The sequence below is a fragment of the Bemisia tabaci genome, chromosome 2 (assembly GCF_918797505.1).
Source record: "Bemisia tabaci chromosome 2, PGI_BMITA_v3".
NCBI classification, from domain to species: Eukaryota; Metazoa; Arthropoda; class Insecta; order Hemiptera; family Aleyrodidae; genus Bemisia; species Bemisia tabaci.
The window spans coordinates 27,477,920-27,500,611 of NC_092794.1; the positions used below are offsets into that span (position 1 = coordinate 27,477,920).

Here is a 22,692-nt window from a genome sequence, read left to right on the forward strand (position 1 = left end):
GCTGTAAGCCCTGGATAGACGATCAAGTTCCGAACCAATTCCGATCAAAGTAGACATGCTGATGACTGATGGTCACCATCTACCATCAAATTTTGACGGGCCGCACTATTTTGTTCAAAATAAGATCAGAATGGAGTGCCACTAATCATCATTTCCTGCCAAGTTTTCATTTTAAAATTAAGCAAATTAATGAGTTTCAGACTGATGACTCCCGACACTTTGATGCTACTTTGATCGGAATTGGTTCGGGAATTTGATCGTCTATCCAGGGCTGTAGACGGATTTGGGGGACGCCTGACGGACGGACACACCTTTTTTCAAGTATGGTTATTTTGACTCCTGGGAGGGACCTAAAAACGTCGAGAAATGATGAAATTTCAACTCCCCCCCCCCCCCCCCCCCCCCGTTGCTGGATGACAATACTTCCTCTACGCTAGAGGAGCGAGAAAGTAAAAAGGAGGTGTTTGCATCTTGAGGATTGTGTACCCTGTGACGTAAGTCGGTACAACCTGGTCCGCAAAATTCGGAATTCGAAATAAGAAAAACGGACCGTATCGTCCGATTTTTTTGCTTAAATCAACTCATGATAAAATTTCAAATACTTTATGTAGTATGCATTTTTTCCATAAACTACATCATTTCCAAGAGAATCGATGATCAAGTCGCCGTAACGACCTACGTCATCAAAAAAATTCCAAGATGCCCGAAACACGAACACCTCCTTTTTTTCCTCTATGGTCTCTCTGCTTATTTCTTGAAGAAAGTGTTCTTAAAAAGACTGGAATCGATTTCAAAGTGTGAACCAATGAAAAATAAGCAGTGCAGGCGCAGGGTATCTAACATTTTAAAAAAGAAAAATTCCCTGACATTTCCCTGACAAAAACGGCCAAAAAACCGGGGGAAAATTTAAAATTCCCTGATAGACGGATAAAATAATTCCCTGATATTTTCCTGCCAAAAAAAAGAAAATTCCTAATTTCTCGACACGGTTGAACTGATGAGATGTAAGTAAGAATTTTTTCATGTTTTAGGAATATAACGTAATAAACAGAGCAAAGTGTATGGTGCCTAAACTACTTTTCGAAAAACCCGTGTTTTTCGATTTCCCTGGTGTTTCCCTGACTCGAAAATCGCTTTCAAAATAAAAAAATTCCCTGACATGTCGAATTTATACGGATTCACTGACGTTTTTCCTCATTTCCCTGACACAAAATAAAATTCCCTGACAATGACAAATGGCAATTATTTTGTTCAGTAAACTGCGTTTTTGAAAGAAAAAAAAAAAAAAAAAAAAAAAAAAAAAAACTGAGAACGCTTTCGGGAAAAATGTCTGTAATATCGGAAAGCTCGCATAAATAAATTTGACAAATTCTGAATTCTTCAAAAAATGATAGGCAATTGTGAAAAGTCTTATGCCTTCTCTGCTAATATTCCGAAACTTTTGAAAAAAGCCCCGTGATTCTCTTTCATTTTGCTCCATATTATGTTACACGAAACAAGATTTTTTTTTTGACAGATCCATTTCCCATGGCGCAGTGCAATTTCTGATGAGGTAATTCAGAGTCCATGAAGTGAAACCTCAGGTCAATTCCACATAACCATAAAAACTCCAGGGGACGCTTTTGACAGGGTCTACGGTGCCTATACTTGAGTAAGTTCCTGTTAGTTAGGCTCGATAAAATAGGAAGGAGGGTATGGATTCGATCGACATGAATCGATCGAAAAATGAAAACGTGAATCGATCGACAAATTGTTAAAAAACCGGTGTCGATTCGATCGACATGAATCGATCGAAAAATGAAAACGTTAATCGATCGACTCACGGGTTTGTCGATCGATTCACAGTTGTCGATCGAATCGGTGTCGATTGATTCACGTTTTTATTTTTCGATCCATTCATGTCGATCGAATCGATACGGGTGTTTTTAAATTAACTGTCGATCGAATCAGTGTCGATCGATTCATGTCGATCGATTAACGTTTTCATTTTTCGATCGATTCATGTCGATCGAATCGACACCGGTTTTTTAACAATTGTTGATTCAATCGATGCGATCAATTCATGTCGATCGATTCACGTTTTCATTTTTCGATCGATTCATGTCGATCGAATCCATACCCTCCCAATAGGAGACCCAATTCGGATAAGTATTTTTGCTCAACTTCCGAACGCGACGGCCCGTTGAGGGTAGATTTCTTTCGCGAAATGACGTCAAATCAAAAAAAAAAATATTTTCGTTCACTCCATCATGCAATAACTGCGAAGAATTTGTGGTTTGCGAGACTGATAAGCACGAGCGAATCTCAGATGCTCCACCTGCGGATTAGCGTTCTAAGGTCGCGGTAAGCGGCTATAATTGTGAGAGCATAATATGCAATTACTCTGCACAATATTTGTACTTGAAGCCCGAAAACAAACCTCATCGTTTCGGAATTTCGGGACATTCGTTGATTTTGGGAGGCCGTCAAGAGCGTAAAGCGTAAACCTATTACCGTGGTCGGGTGAGAAATTAGTGGAATTCTCTCCGCGATCAGGGGCCGCGCGAAAGTTTAGTTACCATGAATTTCGAAATTTTAGACCCCTCCCTTCCTCTCTCGTCACCAAAGTCGAACCACCCCCTCCCGTCTAACAACTGCAAATCGCTGACCTGGATGCCCCACGGCTTTGATACGCAATTTTGGGGTCGTTCAAGTATTACACGGAAAAAAATTATACGTTGATATTACATTTATTTTGTTAAAAACATGTCCGACAAGTTTCAAATCCTGTTTTTACATTTGGAGAAATGCTAACTTAACTACGCCCACTGTAAAACGAACAAATTCAAATGTCGTTTTAGCATTTTTGTATTGTAAAATCTGCATTTGAAACTTGACGGGCATTTTTTTAACAATTTAAACGCTAAATCAGCATTTAGTTTTTGTCCGTGTACGTGAGTCATTTAGAGGGGAAAGCGGTCTGAGCTTGGCTCATACGCGGTCTTTCGAGGGAAAAAGAGAAAAATAATATTATTTCCCGATTAAAGGAATTTTTAAGCTACTTTTAAGATTTCTTGTGTTATTTTTAGGAAAAATTTTAGGAGGGGGTCAAGCCAGGCTTCCGCTTCCGTAACTCAAGAGGAAGCGGGGTTGGATTAAAATGCTGACTTGCGGATGTCTTACAAGGCGGCGAGGGGGAGGGGGGGGGGGGGGGGTTGTTAGAAAGTCAGCCAAAACGACGCGCGTGATTCCACATTTTCCTTTCTATCCTGCCTGACATTCTAATGACCTGTTCATTCAATTGCACTCTATTCACTTGAATATTCAGTGGTGCTATTTGAATATTCAAAACAAAAATTACACACGTGCACCTCTGGTGAAAAATTTTAAAAAAAATAAATTGCTTTCGTCCCAGCAACTCGCTCCCAAAGTATCATACGTCACTGGGTCTAGAGAAGACAAGTACAGTAAATTCGTTACAATCAAGGGGCTTTGAGGACAAGGCGCAGGTGGAGTTCTTGAAAAGATTGATATATTAACGACTTCAAGTAAAACTAGTCTTAATGCATATTTTGTGAAAATTTCGCTCCCAAATTCTGATTTTTAATTATCAAGAAGTTAGTTTGAACTTTCTTCCCACCGCGCCATGAGGATCCAAGTAATTTCAAACACGTATTTTTCGAAATAGCAAAAACTGCACTTATGCGCCTTGTCCTCCAAGCCCCTCAATTATGGGTTTTTGCTACGGGTAAATACTGCCGTGCTAAGGAAGAACGCCGTATGAACATTCGCGAGTTGCCAAATTTCCTCCGGTAACATGTTTATTTTTGAGGAACGCAATGAATTATTTTCCTTTAAATTTTCAGAAACTTTCAGTAAAATAGTGAACAAAATTATCTGAAAAATTGGAAGGAAAATATCCTCACGTTTACAAGGAAATTCGTGTTTTATTAAAGAAAATTCGGCAACGCCTGAAGGTTCATACGGCGTTTTTCCTTAGCAAGGCAGAATACCTAAGTTTTTTTTTCTTTCTTTATCTATTTTTTCAGCAAATGCACTTTGGCCATCAATTTTCTACTAAAGTGTATGGCAGGCTGCTTCCAAGCAGAATGCAAAGAAATCTTTTGCAACTGCTGACAACAAATGAGTACATTTTCAAAATTGCCGTGCTTTTCACTCTACCAAGTTTCATGTAATCTCTCATTATTATTTAGCGCTTCTAAAATAGGTAGTTTTCTCAGTTTACATAGGAGATTTATCGTTCTTGAGGATAAAATGAATACTTTGTCATTCGATGTTCAAGGGCAGCAGCTAAAACTGCAGCTTATCAAAGGAAGTTTGTAAACCAGGACTAAACTTCCGCAATGTGAAATGTGAAAATGGAGAGCTTAGAATTTAAAAAGTCGGAGAGCTTCCTCCTTTATTTGTCTGGAGTATTTGAAAATCTATTATTACCTAAGTCCCTAAGGATGATGCAAATTTCTCAACCTAGATTCCAAAATAAATTGCAGACGAAGGCCTATCACTTGTGGGACCAATCCATCTAAAATAAATGAATTATCGATTATTGGCAACCAGGGCCGGATTTACGTTTTTGGCGCCCTGAGCAGAAATTTTCGAGGCGCCCCCTCGCGCGTCCCCCTCCCCCCGCCCGCGCATTTCCCAACCCGACGGTCTTCTTTGGTTACTACGTGCTAACTCTAACTAAATACGAATTTTTCGAGTGAGTGAATGATTCTGGGGCAGAAACCAAAACGTATTGTCGCGACACGGGACAAGCCGCCTCGCAACCTTGTCTCGCCGTTCTTGTCTGTGTCTCCATTGCCTTTATACAATCAATCAACAATCAGAGTTTCCGAACTTTCGACGCAATTCTCAATTTTTTGCAGAGTTTGGAAAAGAAAAACCCAAAATTTGGCGCCCCTCAAAATCTGGCGCCCTGTGCAGCTGCACCGATGCACCACAGGTAAATCCGGCCCTGTTGGCAACGTTTGACTGCGAGTAAATTTAATGTGAAGCAACTAGGATGACAATAAAACTGCAAATTTCTGTCGTCTTAAATATGTCGCCGGTGTAAGTCAGCAATCACATAACTCCGTTTGCGACGTTGCAGACTTCCTGTGATACTTTATTTTTTAAAATACTTTGAAACTGCCGGGAATTTTCTTCTCTGTGCGAAGAAAATTCTGCATAAACTTGAAGGAATGATGTAAATTTGTTTTCCTCTAAAGAAAGAACATTGAGGCGGGGATTTTCAGACACCACAAACGAGTTGTGTGATTGCCGACTTACCCCGTCGATGTGCGATTGGTACTGGTTGAGGACTTGAATGCCTCCGCATACAAGAGCTACTGAAGAATGGATTACCAAAACTTTCAGAATACGTCAAGGCATTTGAGCCAACATTGCGATTCAATCAAAGCAACTGTATATTTACAGAAACCTAAGTACAGAATACGTTGGACTGATACTGTCTGCTAGAGCTTGCGCATCATATGCTGAGACAAGCGTCAAAGTATTGTTGATGTCACCACTCATCAGTGGTGCTGTCTGACTTCATGCATTAACCTGTTGAGTAGTGCTGCTTCAGAGCTAATAAGAGATTGACGTTTGTCTCAACATAGGATGTGCAAGCTCTAGAAGCCCAATTCACACTGTTCAACTTTTCATCGAACTTTTCCTTATACTCCATTGAATGAAAACTTTTCGTACTTAAATACATGATGGTAAAAATTTTCGACCTACCAAGTTGGAAAAAAATCTGAATAAAAAGTTAAACTAGATGAATTGGGCTGAACGCATCGGCTAAAACATCAAGTCTTTATCCCTCACTTGACAGTGAATAAACATTTGTCAACGAATATGAGTCTCATGAGAAGTGTGAGGTACGAGTTTTTATAAGGAACTTAAGCTATTATATAAAGGGATAACATTTTTACCTTCGGCTACTTCAATGCTGGTAGGAGACGAATATTGGGAGTCGAAGGGATATTATCCAAAAGGAAAAACAGCACTTACGCGCTGTTTTACACTTAATCACTGTTGGTCACTGAGCACTGCACTTTCACCGGTAATAATTCAAATCTGCCGCAAGCTCAGCGGAGAGTTGACATGCGCAAGGGTAAAACGTCTCACCGAAACACGGGCTTTCGAGCTTTCATATGACAAGTGGCTGGAAGATGGCGAGCAATGTTGATGTGTTGATGTTGACGTTTTTTTTCGCACTCCCAGCGAAGAGGAAGAGGCAGGGGCAGGGGAGTAGGTCGCTTTTTCAGCGGCCATTTTGATGACGCAGAAGAAAGTGCCTCTGCCATTCGCTGCCGCCGCGCCGCACATTGGTTCCAGAGCCCGATCTAGGCGGCATTAATTAGAATATCACCCTTACCAGCGTGCAACATATGCTTCTATGTGTTTTTTGGGTCGCTGATCACGAATTCAAAGTCGATTTGACCCTATCGTTAACCATAATATGGTAAATGTGCGTAAAATAGCAAATTCGCACTCAACACGGGATTAATAATTTGACAACGTGGCTCTGTGCTTGAACTATGATAATCTTGACAAATTTAATGATTATAGTCATCAAGAGCGATCTACTATTTTACTAATATTTAGACCCTGGTATGACCCTGGTGGATATTTTTGTTGAAGAGGGGGGCGGGGGGGGGGGGGTGTTGTTACATTGAATAACTTCACGAAGCATCCAGTCAGCACGATCTGTTTTTGGAATCTACTTCTGGTTGCAGTTTCAGAAATGGCAGTATTAAAATTCAATAAAAGGGTGTCGCCCCTATCAAACCATTTCGACCAGTGAGCAGGAAAAAATTCACGAAACTGCAATGCCTGTTGATTTTTTAATTCCAGAGCAACCTTAAATTTAAAATGTTGCAATGTATTTTTTTCGCTTCAAATGGCAAAAGATATTTGTCTCTGTACCATGCATAGGATTACTTAGTACTAACTAGAAATGGCCACTTGAGACCCGGCAAAGAACCTAGTTGTTTTGGGCCGTTTTGGTAGTAGTAGATCATTTTTAACACGAAAAATTTTGATCTCCTCAGAGTTTTGCACGCCCATGGAAATGATATTTTTGGGTAATTCTTTGGAAAACCGATTAAATAAACTTCCCTTTGGATGAATATCATAAGAGAAATAGTTTTTTGACATTGCCTGAGAGGTCGAACGATATCACCCACCCGTCACGCGAGCCACATCCAATAGTCATGAGGGCTGAGCAGGCGACTTTAAAAGGCTGTATTTCACAAATAGGCAAAAACTGGCAAAAGATATTTGTCTCTACATCATGACTAAGATTAGTACTAACTAGAAATGGCCACTTGAGACCCGGCAAAGAACCTAGTTGTTTTGGGCCGTTTTGGTAGTAGTAGATCATTTTTAACACGAAAAATTTTGATCTCCTCAGAGTTTTGCACGCCCATGGAAATGATATTTTTGGGTAATTCTTTGGAAAACCGATTAAATAAACTTCCTTCTGAATGAATATCATGGAAAGAAGTAGTTTTTTGACATTGCCTGAGTGGTCGAACGATATCGCCCACCCGTAACGTCCCACATGCAGTACTCATGAGGGCTGAGCGGGCGACCTTTAAAAGTCTGTATTTCACAAATAGGCAAAAACTGGCAAAAGATATTTGTCTCTACATCATGCCTAGGATTAGTACTAACTAGATACGGCCGCTTGAGACCCGGCAAAGGCCGGCAAAGTAGTTGTTTTTGGCCGTTTTAGTAGTATTAGATCATTTTTAACACGAAAAATTTTGATCTCCTCAGAGTTTTGCACGCCCGTGGAAGTGATATTTTTGTGTAATTCTTTGGAAAACCGATTGAATAAACTTCCTTCTGAATGAATATCATGGAAAGAAGTTGTTTTTTGACATTGCCTGAGAGGTCGAACGATATCACCCACCCGTAACGTCCCACATACAGTACTCATGAGGGCTGAGCGGGCGACCTTTAAAAGTCTGTATTTCACAAATAGGCAAAAACTGGCAAAAGATATTTGTCTCTACATCATGCCTAGGATTAGTACTAACTAGAAATGGCCGTTTGAGACCCGGCAAAAGCCGGCAAAGTAGTTGTTTTCAGCCATTTATATGGAAAATTACGCGAAATTAACGTAAAATAGCGCTATGTCTAATGGTTTATCTAGAGCCATAGACTTAAGCTAAAGTAATGATTTAAACATCGTAAACCTTCAAATTCACTTGAATATTAGGATTCTACCTTCAAAACCTTGTTTCTTTGCCCAAAATGGCGACAAACCTCTATTAGGAACATCACTCGAATGAGATAAATGAGGAAATGGATACAGCCGCAGAGAGAACGGCCTGCGCGCTCACCTTTAGGAGCTTATCATTTCCTTATCACTCATCCAATCATCATGATATTTGGCCGAAATACCCTCCAGAGTATGTAGTGTCGACCAGTTGTACTATTTTTCAATTTTTCCAAAAGTCATTTTTTCGAATTAATGCCGCCTAGATCGGGCTCTGGAACCAATGTGCGCCGCTACCAGCTTTGACCGTTTTGACCGCTTAGAGCACTGCATCATTGCGCGCCACGGATCAATCTGCAATGGTAGTCTGTTTTCTAATTCTATGGCTCAGGGCCCGATTACCGCTCAGGCGGGCCAGGCTGAAGCCTGGGGCGCGAACTCTTAAGGGGCGCCAAATTTTGGATTTTATCGAGACTATGTAGGAAGAAAAAAAGAAAATTCTTATCATCAGGAGCGGAAAAAATGTGTGGAATTAATAGGTAAGTCTATGTGCCCCACGCCCCTTCTCTGGACCCGGAGACAGGCCGGGGGGGGGGGGGGGGGGCGCAAAGAAATCATTAGCCTGGGGCGCCATGCAGATTCCTCAATCGGGCCCTGAATCTTCTCAATGGGAGAGTTCAATTATAACGAAAGAAAGGCAATGAAAAAAGAAATAAAAAAAAAAATAGGACTGGCGCAGTCTGCAACGTCGCAGACAGAGATAAGTGTTTCGCACTTTCGCTCGTTCGATATCTCGATCCTTGAACTTCGATATAGCCAACGGAGATAATGTGTGCTTGAAGTCTTAAACCTATCGGCAGACATCGTCAACTTAATGCGCGCCTTAAAATTTTCCGTTAGGCAAATTAACATACCAGGGAGCGCGAATAGTTATCTATTAGGAAAACACACAAAAACATCGCCCCATTAATTTCGACGACAATAGGTAAAGTGTAGGTAAACGTGTTGGTAGGTATTGACAACTTGATTTCCCCCTTCAATCTCGCCACATAGGCAACAAACTTAGCAGGGAACGCGGATGGTTACCTATTCGATTAACACACATCTTACATTGAACAGCTGTAAGCTATTCCCACAGAAACTGCTTGCAGAGGATTGCAGCTCCATTTTAAAAATATTATATGCCTACGATACTGCGGTTTGGATTATATCATTCGTACTTAAGGTGATTCGTCAAACTCAAGTGGCATGGTCGAACTGACAAGCGATATATCGCGTCTATTAGGTCAAAAATCTCTGCAGATTTTGAATTTTTAGCCACAGAAAGGACGATAGCCCTTGCGCATGAGCCTCAAGAATCATTCTAAACCCAAAAAGTGGTACAATTCAGAGAAAATAGTGTCAGTAAAAAAAACCTCCCTGGTAAAAATTGGCAGTGGAATCTGTGTTCCAAAACACCATAGACCTTAAGCCGGCTGTAAGATTTCAAATAGCTCCTATAGCTGGCTACACAATTTCTTATAGCTTTTTATAGCCGATGGCGATTAAGCAACAGCCAGGCGATACAGTGTATGCTAAACGTTACTAATTACGGATGCTAGGACTTGGTGAGTTTTTGGAATACTGCTCTCTTTTTGGGCCGTAGTATCTTGATTTATTTTGCGAGGAAAGCTCCGTACTTTTGATGGATGCCTGCCATTACTAATATATTAGAGCGCCTTCAGTTTCGTATGATACTGTGCAATGCCTCTGGTGTGAAATAGTTGCTTCAAGCGCCGTGGCACGCTGCGGCGCGGCAGGCGGGCAGCCAGTGCGAAACGCGCATTGGCGCCTACAAACCTAACAAGGATACTTCACGCGTTGCGCAATGCGTGAAGTATTCCCGTTAGGTTTGTAGGCGCCAGTGCGTTGCCGCTCCGCTTTGTGTTATGCTCTAATATTTAATCTGGCGGAGTCAGCGTTATTCAACTTATGATTTTGAAATGTTTGCACATCCTGTATGGATTATTCTCATTTTAATTGATGAAAGTAAAAATATGTATTAAAGGAAAATATAATGTGTGTTTTATAAATATTAAGGTGGTTCCGTATCAAACTTAATGATTTCCAAAGTACACGAATTTCTACACAATTTCTTATAGCCTTTTATTGATGGCGAAAAATCAACAGCCAGGCGATAAAGTGTAAGGCCCGGCGATAGGAACTATAGCCCGGCTGCATAATTTTTTATCACTTCGTATAGCCCGGCCGTTTGATTTTCTCCGCATTCTACAGCCAGCTATATGATTTTCTGTAGCCTACTTTAGCCGGCTATAAGAATTCCTAGGGTATTTTGAAACCCAACTCTTACCTATCGCCAATTTTCACCAGGGCTCGCCTACAACCTCGCACCTCATTGATACAGCTATCGATTTCTGTATCGAATGCGAGGTTTTTTTCCTAACACTATTCTGCTTTCATTTTTCTTTGCCAATTTTTGGGTTTAGTATGATTCTGTAGACTCATGCGCAGTGGCTATCGTCCGTTATGAGGCTAAAATTCAGAATCTACAGAGATTTTGGACCTCATCGATGCTATCTATCGCATGCATGTTCGACCACACACTCAAAAAAAAAACTACGGCCCTGTGACCCGGTTGCTCTGGACACTGGTGATCCCGGCGTTAACGCGCTGTGCGCCAGCTAGTACTGGACCCAGTGGCCGGTGTCCCGTGGACCCCGCGCGGCCTTCATGGCCGTAAGACCGGTTAGGAGCCGAGCGTAAGTTACGGGTTTCAGGATCGGAGCCAACCGCTTCCACGGCCGTTGGCAGTGAGGTGAGATTCAGTTTTCGGAAAATGGCGTCACCATCAGATTAAAATTGAGACGGCTACGTGTATATTCGCAGAAAATTATAATATTTTACGTCAATGTTATTCAGTGCGTGAATTTAAAGTTGCCGCCAGCCTTGAACATTTTCGGGAGCGATCGCAGCCACCACTCAGCGTTGTTTATTGAGGTTAGAATCTAGTAAATTGCTTGTCATTGTTGGTCATTGCTCATTACGTGTGTTCGTTTTTCGTTTAATTTTGGAGGTTTTCGATATATTTTCTTGATTCTGTGCGGTGCACGATTGATTCTAAAGTTCTGTGTGATAACGCTTGTCAAATACTTTCGGAAATGCGACGAGAGTTAAGTGAAAATTGTCAGTTTTACCTACACACTGAGCTCATATCCTCTCCTCCTGTAAGTTCGTTTGCAATTCACTTATTTTCCCCCTACTAAGGGAAAGAACTTAAATTCAAGAAAAGCAATCAATTACCTGCCACGCATCTTCCCACAGAGTAAATTACCGCCACACTAAAATACTGATAATGTAGACACAAGAATGTCTATTTACCGATTGCAACTTCATTGTGCCACCTTTGTTTGCTCATAAGATTGGGTTGATTTTTTATTCCATTTCAATCTAATCTCTGGCTTATACTTAAATGTTTTCAATTGAGAGTAGGTAGTATTTCACTCTCCGACATCCAACACCTCCCTTCTCTGTTGCCAAAATAGCTGTCCGCCAGCGGAAGCTATAAGCCAATCTTGCCTGCGTTGCGATTATCCGATAAGAGCCAGTGCAAACATTGTTGCTGTGAATATCTCTCTGATTCCATATCCCAATTCTAGGGAGCTCAGTGTACTGTAATAGTGGTAAAATTTTGTGTGAATCGCGCTTCAGTTTGCTGAAGGGAAGATCTACAATTTTAACAAGTGTGACAATTTTCGGTGGTATATTTCTTCGCTAATATTTTGTGGAAATTGTATCCGGTAGTTATTGCGGAGAGTTATATCTTGAAGTTTTGTCAACTTTTACCACTGAATTTACACTTTGAAATATTCTCAACCTCATTTTCAAGATTCTGAAGCTTTTCTAGTCGTAAGGAGTAAAAATCTGTAAGTACCTAGACCTACGCCTGTGCTTTTCCTTTGTTAATCATTTGGGTGATTTCCTACTTTGCATTCGTATTTTTTATTGAGGGATGAACCAGGTTTTGTTTTTGACAAATGCTGAATTCTCATTGAGTGAAAGTAATTACATTTATTGAGAACGGGCTGCCAAGTGATAAAAATGATTTTTCAATTTACATTTTTCGCTGCAATGAGTTTTAGCAATTTATCATACCTTGGACAGTCTGTTCTACATTTAAAATAGGTAGCATGAATTTTTGATCTATCTACATTTGTTCCTTCCAGTGCTTCCCCAGTGCTTTATTTATTTCTACGAAGGCTTGCAACATTAAAGTTAGGTTTTTGAAAATTTCTCTTGATATCTCTACACGATGAATAAGCTAACATTCATATGCTGATTTTCTTTCTCAATAAGCATCATCTCTTCTCTAAGATTCATCTCTTTTCTCAAATTGACTTGCTGAACTATCAGCCAAGGAGTTCAAATCTCTCTTGATATCTGAAACATGATCAACAAGCTAGTAGTCAAGTTCATATGCTCTTTTTCTTTCTTAGACATTGAATCATCCATCACTTTCCTGAAACTAAATTGTTATGAACTATCAACAAAGAAATATATACCTATTTTAAAAAGAAGGAAAGAAAAAAAATCTTGTTCAGAAATTGACACAAGATAATTCACTCAATGTTTAAAACTTTGCTGGAAAGTTTTTCTTTTCTAAGTATGTACTTTAATGGTGAATTTTCAGCTGTAGTTCCGAAAAAATCCACCACGTCGCGGACAGCGGCGGCGCGCAGAGCTCCGGCCGTCCAGCCCGTAAGTAGCGCCTAGAGCGCAAGCTGCCTATGCCGCTCGAGGCCGCGACTTACGGTTTTCATGTCCGTAGGACTCCGCATCGTCCCCGCACGTAGCAATCCGGCCGTCAGGCGCGTAGGCGAACGGTAGTGCCATATAGCCCATCCAGTCCGTGCTCCAGGTCCGCTGCTTATGGCCTCCACGGCCGGAGCTTTTTTTGAGTGCAGCCGTTGAGCTTGACAAATCACCTTAAATCGCTACAGGATATAAACTAGAGAACCCATCGTGCCTAAAGGCACGAAGCGCCTCGCGAGGGTTGGGCCGCGTAGTGGCCAGAGTGCGTACCCTCAAGCATTGGCTAATTCATTATATAGCCGCGAATTTAAGACGCTCGTTATCGTGTACATGCTGGTGGGTGCATGTACATCTCTTTCGCGCGGGCACTAATTTCAGCGAGAGGATCGGACATGAATTTGCATACTCTCGCGAGATATAGAAGATAGGCAACTCTTTTTTTTAATATAGGAGGAGGGGGTCCAGCGAGAGAGAGAGAGAGAAATCGCATTCGAGGGCGCGACCGAGTGAGATAAATAAACGACAGGATGAATTATGATTGACTGGTTTGTGCCCCACCCCGCGCGCCTCTCCTTGGCGCCTCATCAGCGAGGAAGCACTCGTATGAGACCAGTGAAAACAACGAGCTATTTGGGCATCGAAGCTGTGAACTTTGCGGCACGGTTGCCTTTCCGAAACGAGCTTTTTTTTGTGACTAAAATTCTCGGGTTTACTACAGCACTTTACATTCGATCCTCGGAGAGCAGATCAACAATTAGACGGCGCCCTTTCCTGAAGTCGACTTCGACGAGGTGAGAAATTTGCAAGTTAATATGTATTTTATAACGAACCTTTAATTGGACCACATTTTGCAATTGGGAACTATAATTTCTGGCTCAGTTTAGAAACAACGAATGTATCATCAGTTTCCCTATGCTTATACTGCGGTGCTAAGGAAGAACGCAGTATGAACCTTCGAGTTGCCAAATTTCCTCGAATAAAATACGTATTCGTGAGGAAAGTTTTGCATAGTTTTCCTTGAAATTTTCAGAGATGTTAGATTAAATCGCGAACAAAATTGTCTGAGAATTTTGAGAAAAAATGTTCACGATTTCCCGGTTTTGACTTTAATAGAGGGAAATATGGCAACATCTGAAGACCCATATGGCGTTTTTCCCTAGCATGACAGCAAGGTGTTTTTTACACATTATGAGCCAGAAATTATAGTTCCGAATTGCAATATGAGGTCCAAAAAACGCGGATAGTCCAAATCGCGGATATTCGAGGCGCTACTGTATATATACCCGCGCCTGCGTGGACATGTATGTGATAGGAAGTTCGCTTACTGTCAGATCAAGCAAAATATATGTTTCTTCAATTTCATATCGGTATACATTACGTGGTAAGGAAGAACGCTTTATGAACACCGAGACGATACCAAAATAATTAAGATGGAATTTTCTCGATGAGCAACGCTTAGTTTTTCTCTCATTTTTCCCGCACAGTGTTGCGTAATTTTCTTTGAATTTTATCCACAGTTCGATCTAGTATAATTATGTAAACATTTCAATAAAAAGCATCCATAGCGTTTCTCAGAAAAAAATATTTTATCGGAGGAAATCTTGCAACGTTGGAATGTTCGTTAGGTGTTTCTTCATGGCACGGCAAAATGCATTGAGAATTTTGGAAGGAGAAAAATCTACTATCTAAACTGTGTTCCTGCCGCTATATGCTGAAACTACATATTAATCCCTTTATTTCAATTTGTGACGTTTCAGACTCCTTTTCACTTATCATTCTTGAAGGATCCTTAATAAAGGACAAATACCTGATCATGGATATCAAACAAAACCTTGTGTAGTTGTCTTCCATCCACTCAAGAGTATTCGCTGAAAAGGTTGTGCGAAAATGCATAATTAGAAACTATTAAATACTATTTAAAGAAAATAAAGCAGAGGAGGACAAAACGCCGCAATCTAGATCCTTGTTTTAGTAAGTTTATCGTCGAAAGGGTTCGTCGGTCATTCAGATACTACAGATTGCAACGGACCGATCGAGTATTGAAATTCGATCTTCAGCCTATCAAATGACCTTTGACTTTGAATGACAAATATAACATCATAAGATAGGGCTTTGTTGATCAAGATCTTTCAATGAAGGTGTAACAAAGTATCAAGAAGGATCTTTACAGTATGCGTGAATGGAAGCCGCATATCTATAGAACACGTACCTAAATCTCCATGTTTGTTGATTTTGAGTTAGCTACATAGATGTGTACTAGGGGATACATTTTCTTTGGGCGTGAGAGAGTATGACCGAAAACGTCGGGAAGTTGTCTAAAAACGACGAAAAATGTTAACACGTGTCTCCCGCTTAGCTCCAAAAACATGTATCACCGAACTTCGTCATCAGCGCCTTGTTTTTGCGGGCTATGCAACTAATCGTGCGCCTACGAGGGCTCTGTTGGTACAGAGCTGAACTAAAGATTACTCATTAACTGTTTATTGTTGTTGACGCAACTAGGGCGTTTTATTATTTAAAGTGGAGACATTGGGACAAATCTTGTTTTGTCTCGTCGCTATTATTGTATGCGATTGATTGTATTTGTATTTATCTTTCAATTAATTCTTTTGTTGCAGAATAGCTGAGCAGACGATGCCATTGGCGATGGGTTAAATTGGTTCTTAATTTTTTCGAATAATTGAAGGTGAATTTTCGGAGTTCGTCCAGCTTGCTGCGTAATTTTCAAAATTGAAAGGAAAAATTATCAACTCGCAGATCAGTCATGAATTAGAAAAGGAACATCAACACACTTACATTTTTTTTGGTGTACTCAAGAACGGGCTTTTCTCTGCGGCAAATAGAATCATTTGAATAAAACTTCCTGTTCAACATGAAATCGTAAACAAGGAGAGATACAGTAAACAGGTTCGTTTTAGAATCAGTTGGTGAGAATTTCTGATTCTGAATCGTAACAGAATGTATAAAAGTGATGTCAGTAAAGAAAAGACGTTCTTCTATAGTGTGACTTGAAAAAAAAGTATGGTGCAAGGCTCCAATATGGGGGAAATGATAAATTTGACATTAAGAGCGCTACTATTATTCATGGTGAATGCTCACAGTTTCAGTTCAAGTACCGTCAGTTTAAATGGCAGGACAGATGGAAGGGACGGTAGCCAAGTCCCTAAGAGCGACGCCAAACACACAAGATTCACCGCGTTGGAGCTTCAGTGCTTCGCAAAGGAGCAAGTCTCGTACGGAGACAGTTGCTACTCGCTGCTGGAACGTGGGCCTTGCAACAAGGGCGAGTGGCTGGTGCTAGACTTGGAGTCGGCGATCCTCGAGGAGCCTCAATTGACCGCAGTTTGCGCCGAAAAACAATGCAACAACAACGACATCTTCTGGCCGCAAGACGGATTCTGCTACAACGTGACGGAAGGAGAATCGTCTCTCTGTCCGGAACGGAACACCCTCCTACACGTCGATCCTTTCGGGGAGGGCGTGTGCGACTGTAAACCGGACAAGCCCTACGTCCGTTGGTTCAGATCCAGGGAGCGTCGATCTTTCCAGTGTTTCGAGGTGTACACGCGAGGGCCGTGTCGACAAGGATACGTCGTGGTGAAAAAAGGGGCGCAAGTGTCTTGCGAGGAGGACCCTTGTAGAGATTTTCAAAAAGAGGGGGCCCAATACGTGTTCTGGGAGGACGATGGAGTGTGCTACAAGCTCGGATCCAGAGGTCCGTGTCTCGGGAAAAACAAACTGATGATCGACCAGGAGACGAAAGCCCCCGCATGCGCGTCGTCTTTCACCAACCCTCTCGTGTTGATTGAGTTGCCGCCGATCAACAAAAGCTGTAAAACTGACCACGCCGGGAACTGCGTCGAAGAGATCAAGATCTCCAACGTTGGTGATAGGTTTACCAAGAATTTGATCCAGATCGCAGACGAGAAGAAACGGAAACAGCTCTAGACAGAGGATACAAACATAGACTCGCCTTCAAGTGTATTCGGAAATTGGTGTTGTTCCTCCAAAAATGTCGCTCATCCAAGATTTCAACTCTGAATCCTTTTCATTCCACATCAACCCGGTCACAACGACCGTTTAAAAGAAAACTTAAAAATTCTGGGAAAAAAACTGTGAAAAATTATGTTTTTGGAGATATTTTTTTTTTTTTTTTTTTTTTTTTTTTTTTTTTTGGGAATTTGTTTTTAGTTTTATGTGCATCTGGATGGATTTTATTTAAAAAAAGTTTTGACAAAACCATTATTTTCTTATTAGTTATTTTACCTATCACGTTCTTTTTTCAAGTGTTTAAAGCATTAAAAACCTACCAAGGCACAGTAGATTTTTAAGAAGGTTTTTTTTTTTTTTTACATTAAGCTTTTTTCGCTTAGATAGTTGCTCAGAAGGGTGGCTCCACTTTTGGGCCCTAAGCCCTCCATGAACCGATCTGTCGCTACTCTCCCTATACAAGTACTCTACAACAGACCGCTTCATGGAGGGCGGCTTTGTGCCCAAAAGTGCAGCCACACTTCTGACCAACTTGTAATGAAAGAAATTTCACTGCCAGTCTGCAGATTCCATTTCTAACCAAGATGACTCAGAATGTACATAAATGAGCGTTCTTTCCCCAAAACGAGTAAACTTATGCAAAATCCAAGTCAAATAGGTGGTTTATAATCGGTGGTTAAAATCGGCGAGTTTAAAAGAATAATCTCCGTACTCGAGTACATAAAAAATGGGGACTAGCCCAACTTAAAAACCTGCAATCATCTTCAAAACTGCATGAGATGATCTCTGAAGTGTTGTCTGATAGGTAAACAAAGAATTTTCCGACATTTTCACTTGAGGAGGGAACGGAAGCGGTCGGCTTCTCATCGACTATTTTGGGAGTTTGAAAGAAAAAGCTCCGTACTCGAGTACATATAAAATGGGGACTAGCCCAACTTAAAAGCCTGCAATCATGTTCAAAATTGCATGAGATAATCTCTGAAGTGTGGTCTGATAGGTGAACAAAGAATTTTCCGACATTTTCACTTGAGGAGGGAACGGAAGCGGTCGGCTTCACATCGACGGTTCTGCGAATTTGAAAGAAAAAGCTCCATACTCGAGTACATATAAAATGGGGACTAGTCCAACTTAAAAGCCTGCAATCATCTTCAAAATTGCATGAGATGATCTCTGAAGTGTTGTCTGATAGGTAAACAAAGAATTTTCCGACATTTTCACTTGAGGAGGGAACGGAAGGGGTCGGCTTCACATCGACGGTTCTGCGAATTTGAAAGGAAAAGCTCCATACTCGAGTACATATAAAATGGGGACTAGTCCAACTTAAAAGCCTGCAATCATCTTCAAAATTGCATGAGATGATCTCTAAAGTGTTGTCTGATAGGTAAACAAAGAATTTTCCGAAATTTTCACTTGAGGAGGGAATGGAAGCGGTCGGCTTCATATCGACCGTTCTGCGAGTTAAATAGAAAGAGCTCCGTACTCGAGTACATATAAAATGGGGACTAGCCCCACTTAAAAGCCTGCAATCATGTTCAAAATTGCATGAGATGATCTCTGAAGGGTTGTCTGATAGGTAAACAAAGAATTTTCCGACATTTTCACTTGAGCAGCTAATTGCAGCGGTCGGCGTCGCATCGACCGTTCGGCGAGTCCGACAGAAAAAGCTCCGAAATCGAGCACATATCAAATGGGGACTAGCCCAACTTAAAAGCCTGCAATCATGCTCAAAATTGCATGAGATGATCTCTGAAGTGTTGTCTGATAGGTAAACAAAGAATTTTCCGAAATTTTCACTTGAGGAGGGAACGGAAGCGGTCGGCTTCTCATCGACTAGTTTGGCGAGTTTGAAAGAAAAAGCTCCGTACTCGAGTACATATAAAATGGGGACTAGCCCAACTTAAAAGCCTGCAATCATGTTCAAAATTGCATGAGATGATCTCTGAAGTGTTGTCTGATAGGTAAACAAAGAATTTTCCGACATTTTCACTTGAGCAGCTAATGGCAGCGGACGGCTTCACATCGACCGTTCGGCGAGTTTGAAAGAAAAAGCTCCGTATTACTCGAGCACATATCAAATGGGGACTAGCCCAACTTAAAAGCCTGCAATCATGCTCAAAATTGCATGAGATGATCTCTGAAGTGTTGTCTGATAGGTAAACAAAGAATTTTCCGAAATTTTCACTTGAGGAGGGAACGGAAGCGGTCGGCTTCTCATCGACTATTTTGGGAGTTTGAAAGAAAAAGCTCCGTACTCGAGTACATATAAAATGGGGACTAGCCCAACTTGATTCCCATATGAGAATATTGGATGTTGTGGCCAGATGGCCAGGTAGTGTGCACGACGGCGGTATTTTTGAGGTGTCCCAGATCGAGGATCGTTTTGACAATCATGTTTTTGGAGACTACAAGTTGCTCTGTATGGGTGGGTTTATCATATTGCTGATTTTTTCCTGCGCATTGACAACTAACTTTAGTTTCTTCGTTCCAGTCGGATTTCCCGGCGGTGCTACAATGCAGGCCGAAAAATGTAATTCATGATTCGCGGTTATCGCACGATCGAAATAGAGATGTGAGGAAAATGATAGGCTTCTAAATAAGCTTGAAGCTTTTGACATTGCTTAACAAAGGTAACTCTAAAGTGACAAGACTCCATTATAAACGCAGACAAGCTTACTATCTGGGGCCCGATTATTGAAACTATGTCAGCCCGACACGACAAGACATCGCCCTATCTTAACACATCTTAACCACGCAATATATGGCAATTCGATGTGTTATCGGGCTGGTTTAAATTTCAAGAATCGGCCCGCTGGTCGGTGTTGGTGTTGATTGGAAAAAGAGGAAAGGAAGGAGAATAGTGATGTCGTAAAGTTTTAAAAGCGAGTTGGTAGACGAACGAAAAGGGGTTAGGATATGAAAACAAAAGAATCTCGTTAACGTGTCGTCGTTGAAGGGTTCTTACCTTAAATGACACAGGAGTGGTCGGAAATGAAAAAACTGAAAACATTTTTAAACCGAGACGCTCATTTTAGGAATTCATGAACAATAAAACTTAAACAAAATATTTCTTTGTTTTTTATCTTGTTTATAGAAGGAAGAAGGAATCAGCCTCAGTGAGTGATTTGGGCTATTACCAATTGTTTAATGAGAGAATTAACTGTGTAGAGGGGGCAGAGGGGAGAGCGCGAAAGTTCAGATGTTTCGAAAAGGTGATTGTTTACGTGGGAGATTGGAGATCCATCACATTCCTCCATAGAGTACAAGCGAGGCGGTAAGTGTTCGTGGAGGTGTCAAACAAATTTACTGCAAGATGATTAGGATGATAATTGAGGTTATCCACATATTTGCGATGCATGACTTTGATAATGTGGATATAGTGTCAAAATGGCGTTACCGATCGAGTACCAAACAAGATAGTAGGAAATGACGCATAGAGAAATAGAAGGTGGTGGTTGCATTTCGGGCATCTTGGAAATTTATGGATGATTCGATGACGTAGGTCGAAACAGCGACGTTAATCCTTACGATTTTCTACTAAATGGTGTAATTTAAGGAAAAAATTCATTCCAAAAAAATTGCTTGAAATTCTCTAACGAGTAGATTTAAATAAAAGGATCAATCATGATGGTCCGTTTTTAATATTTCGAATTCCGGATTTCGCTGGACAAGTTGTGACGACGTACGTACCAGGGTAAACGAACGTCAAGGTGCAAACACCTCCTTTTCTTCTCTATGGCACATTGATCATCGATGAATGTATTTCTCTCGTTGGAATTCGAGAGGATAATACTTGTTGCGCATGGGGGCTCATCATTCCTAAACGGACGCTGATTGGCTGAGCCGAACCGGAAATGTGGTGCTCGGGACGTTTTGCGCTTTTATTTCTATATGCCGTCACATCGGTAGTCCGTAGTGTAAAAACACATTGGTACACTCACGTAGACGGTGGGTGCTATAAAGGTCAGATTTACATTTTTAGCGCCCTAGGCTAAACTTGGGGTGGCGCCCTTAAAAGAAGGCCCTTTTGTGGGGAGGGGGGGTGTCCCCCTAACCCACCTCCCATCGAGATCAGAAGGTGGATGTTAGGCGTAAGGGAAATGTTCAAAATGCACGTTTCAAAAACACGATTTTACACAGTTTTGAGGTACGTTTAAGTTTGAAAGTTGCTTTTGGAAAAGATCGAGTAACGAACGACTCCTTAAATTAAAAATTAAAATAACAATTCTCCCAAAATTTTGCCCCTTAAGCACCGAAGAGAATTTTTACCATGATGATTACTTATCATGGTTGTTATGATTTGAAGGATCATCATCCTAATCATCATCATGTACAAAGGAGATTAATGATTTCCAGTTCAAAATCGGCTTACCCTCAGCTTTCTCCGCCGGAAGCAGACGACGTGCTCGTATTGTACGGCCGGGGAGCCCGGTGGACGATCCTCTATGGGGACTTGCCGCTTCTCCTGGTACATTAATTTCCGGCATGTCACGCATCTCGGTTTCTGCAAGTGTAAAGAGGAAATTTTAGTCTCCACGCCTCGACACAATGGCAGGAGGCGGTGATGGAAGCAGTCATTGGCAGAGTTCCTAAAAGAAATTTCATCGAATGAAATTTCTTTCGACGGACAAAATGTCAAAAATGCTTATTTTTTGTAACAGAATTTATTTTTATTTTTAAAGAGAATAATATTCGTCAATTAGACGAATTGGAGAGGGGTCTTCTGTCACTCAGCTCTTCTCTTCTGCTCTTCTCTTACTCTTTGGTGTTCAACCGGTACGGCTGTGTGTTCAACCAAAATGTAAGAAAAAAAATTCAAAATTATGTTATTCCTGTTTTACTCAACTGTCTGGCCATTTCTAAAGTTCCCTTCCGCAGTTTACCACGTGGATATAAATGAACTTAATGAGATTCATAAGTTTCAATGGTTTAATCCTGAATTCTGCGTGTTAAATTAAATTTCTTTTCGTAAGCTTTCATTAAATTTCTTAACTCTGGTAAGGTTGCACAGTGGCAACGATCAGGGTGTCGACAAACCGACAATGTGATGACGGAGTCAACAATCGTTGACGTCGTGGTCAGTCAGTAAAACGCAAAAATAGGCCCTGAGCATGGTGACAACGATCACGGTGTCAACAAACAGAAAAATATATTCCCGACGTAGGAGTAAAATTAAAAAATTAAATGTGGAGGATAGGTCTGGGTCGAGACTCGAAATGTCAAAGATGTTATTGAGACAAGTTTTAAGTTTCAGTGACGTCGTGATAGTTGACACGGTTATCGTTTTTCGCAAGAGTGAGAATTTTTTTATTTTTGGATGATGACGGTGTCAACAGAACCGTAGAAAAACCGTTTGTTGACACCATGTTCGTTGACACGGTGCTACGTAACCCAGTCATCGACCAAGTTGAATCGTGAGAATATCATGCGACGTCTCGAATGCTGAATGTCACGGATGTATGTGGGGAAAGAGGGACGCCGAAAACGACAGTTATTTTGGCACCAATTGGGGCCATCGGGGATTTTCATGGAACCGGGCCGAAACGATACGTTGTGATAACCTGAAACTCTAGTGGAATTTTTAGCTTCAGTACACGGACGGTTTTTGAGAAATGAGGGGGCGAAGCTGCCAAGTCGTTAACATCCTGGACAGCATTTTTACAGGGAAAAGACGGGAAAAA

At 41.1% G+C, this 22,692-nt stretch overlaps 3 protein-coding genes across 4 annotated transcripts in view; 1 reads left to right on the forward strand and 2 right to left on the reverse strand.

The window, feature by feature from the left end:
- LOC109032430 (putative fatty acyl-CoA reductase CG8306) overlaps positions 1-6,176 on the reverse strand; it is a 32,232-nt gene extending 26,056 nt beyond the window's left edge. The window contains exon 1 of the mRNA XM_019044551.2: positions 5,919-6,176. The gene's annotated coding sequence lies outside the window, so the exon portion shown is untranslated. The remainder of the gene's footprint in view (positions 1-5,918) is intronic.
- Positions 1-22,692, reverse strand: part of LOC109032431 (uncharacterized) — a 39,234-nt gene that overhangs the window by 11,900 nt on the left and 4,642 nt on the right. The window contains exon 3 of the mRNA XM_072297057.1: positions 21,384-21,515. Coding sequence (XP_072153158.1) covers positions 21,384-21,515 — 132 coding nt within the window. The remainder of the gene's footprint in view (positions 1-21,383; positions 21,516-22,692) is intronic.
- Positions 13,596-17,204, forward strand: LOC109032433 (uncharacterized). 2 transcript variants are annotated; one of them, XM_019044556.2, is made up of 2 exons: positions 13,596-13,815; positions 15,643-17,204. In XM_019044556.2, exon 2 carries the CDS (start codon positions 16,046-16,048, stop codon positions 16,970-16,972), a length of 927 nt encoding a protein of 308 aa, XP_018900101.2. In that variant the 5' UTR covers positions 13,596-13,815; positions 15,643-16,045; the 3' UTR covers positions 16,973-17,204. The 2 variants fall into 2 exon arrangements, with proteins under 2 accessions (XP_018900101.2, XP_072153154.1); XM_072297053.1 differs by having other exon boundaries at positions 15,648-17,204.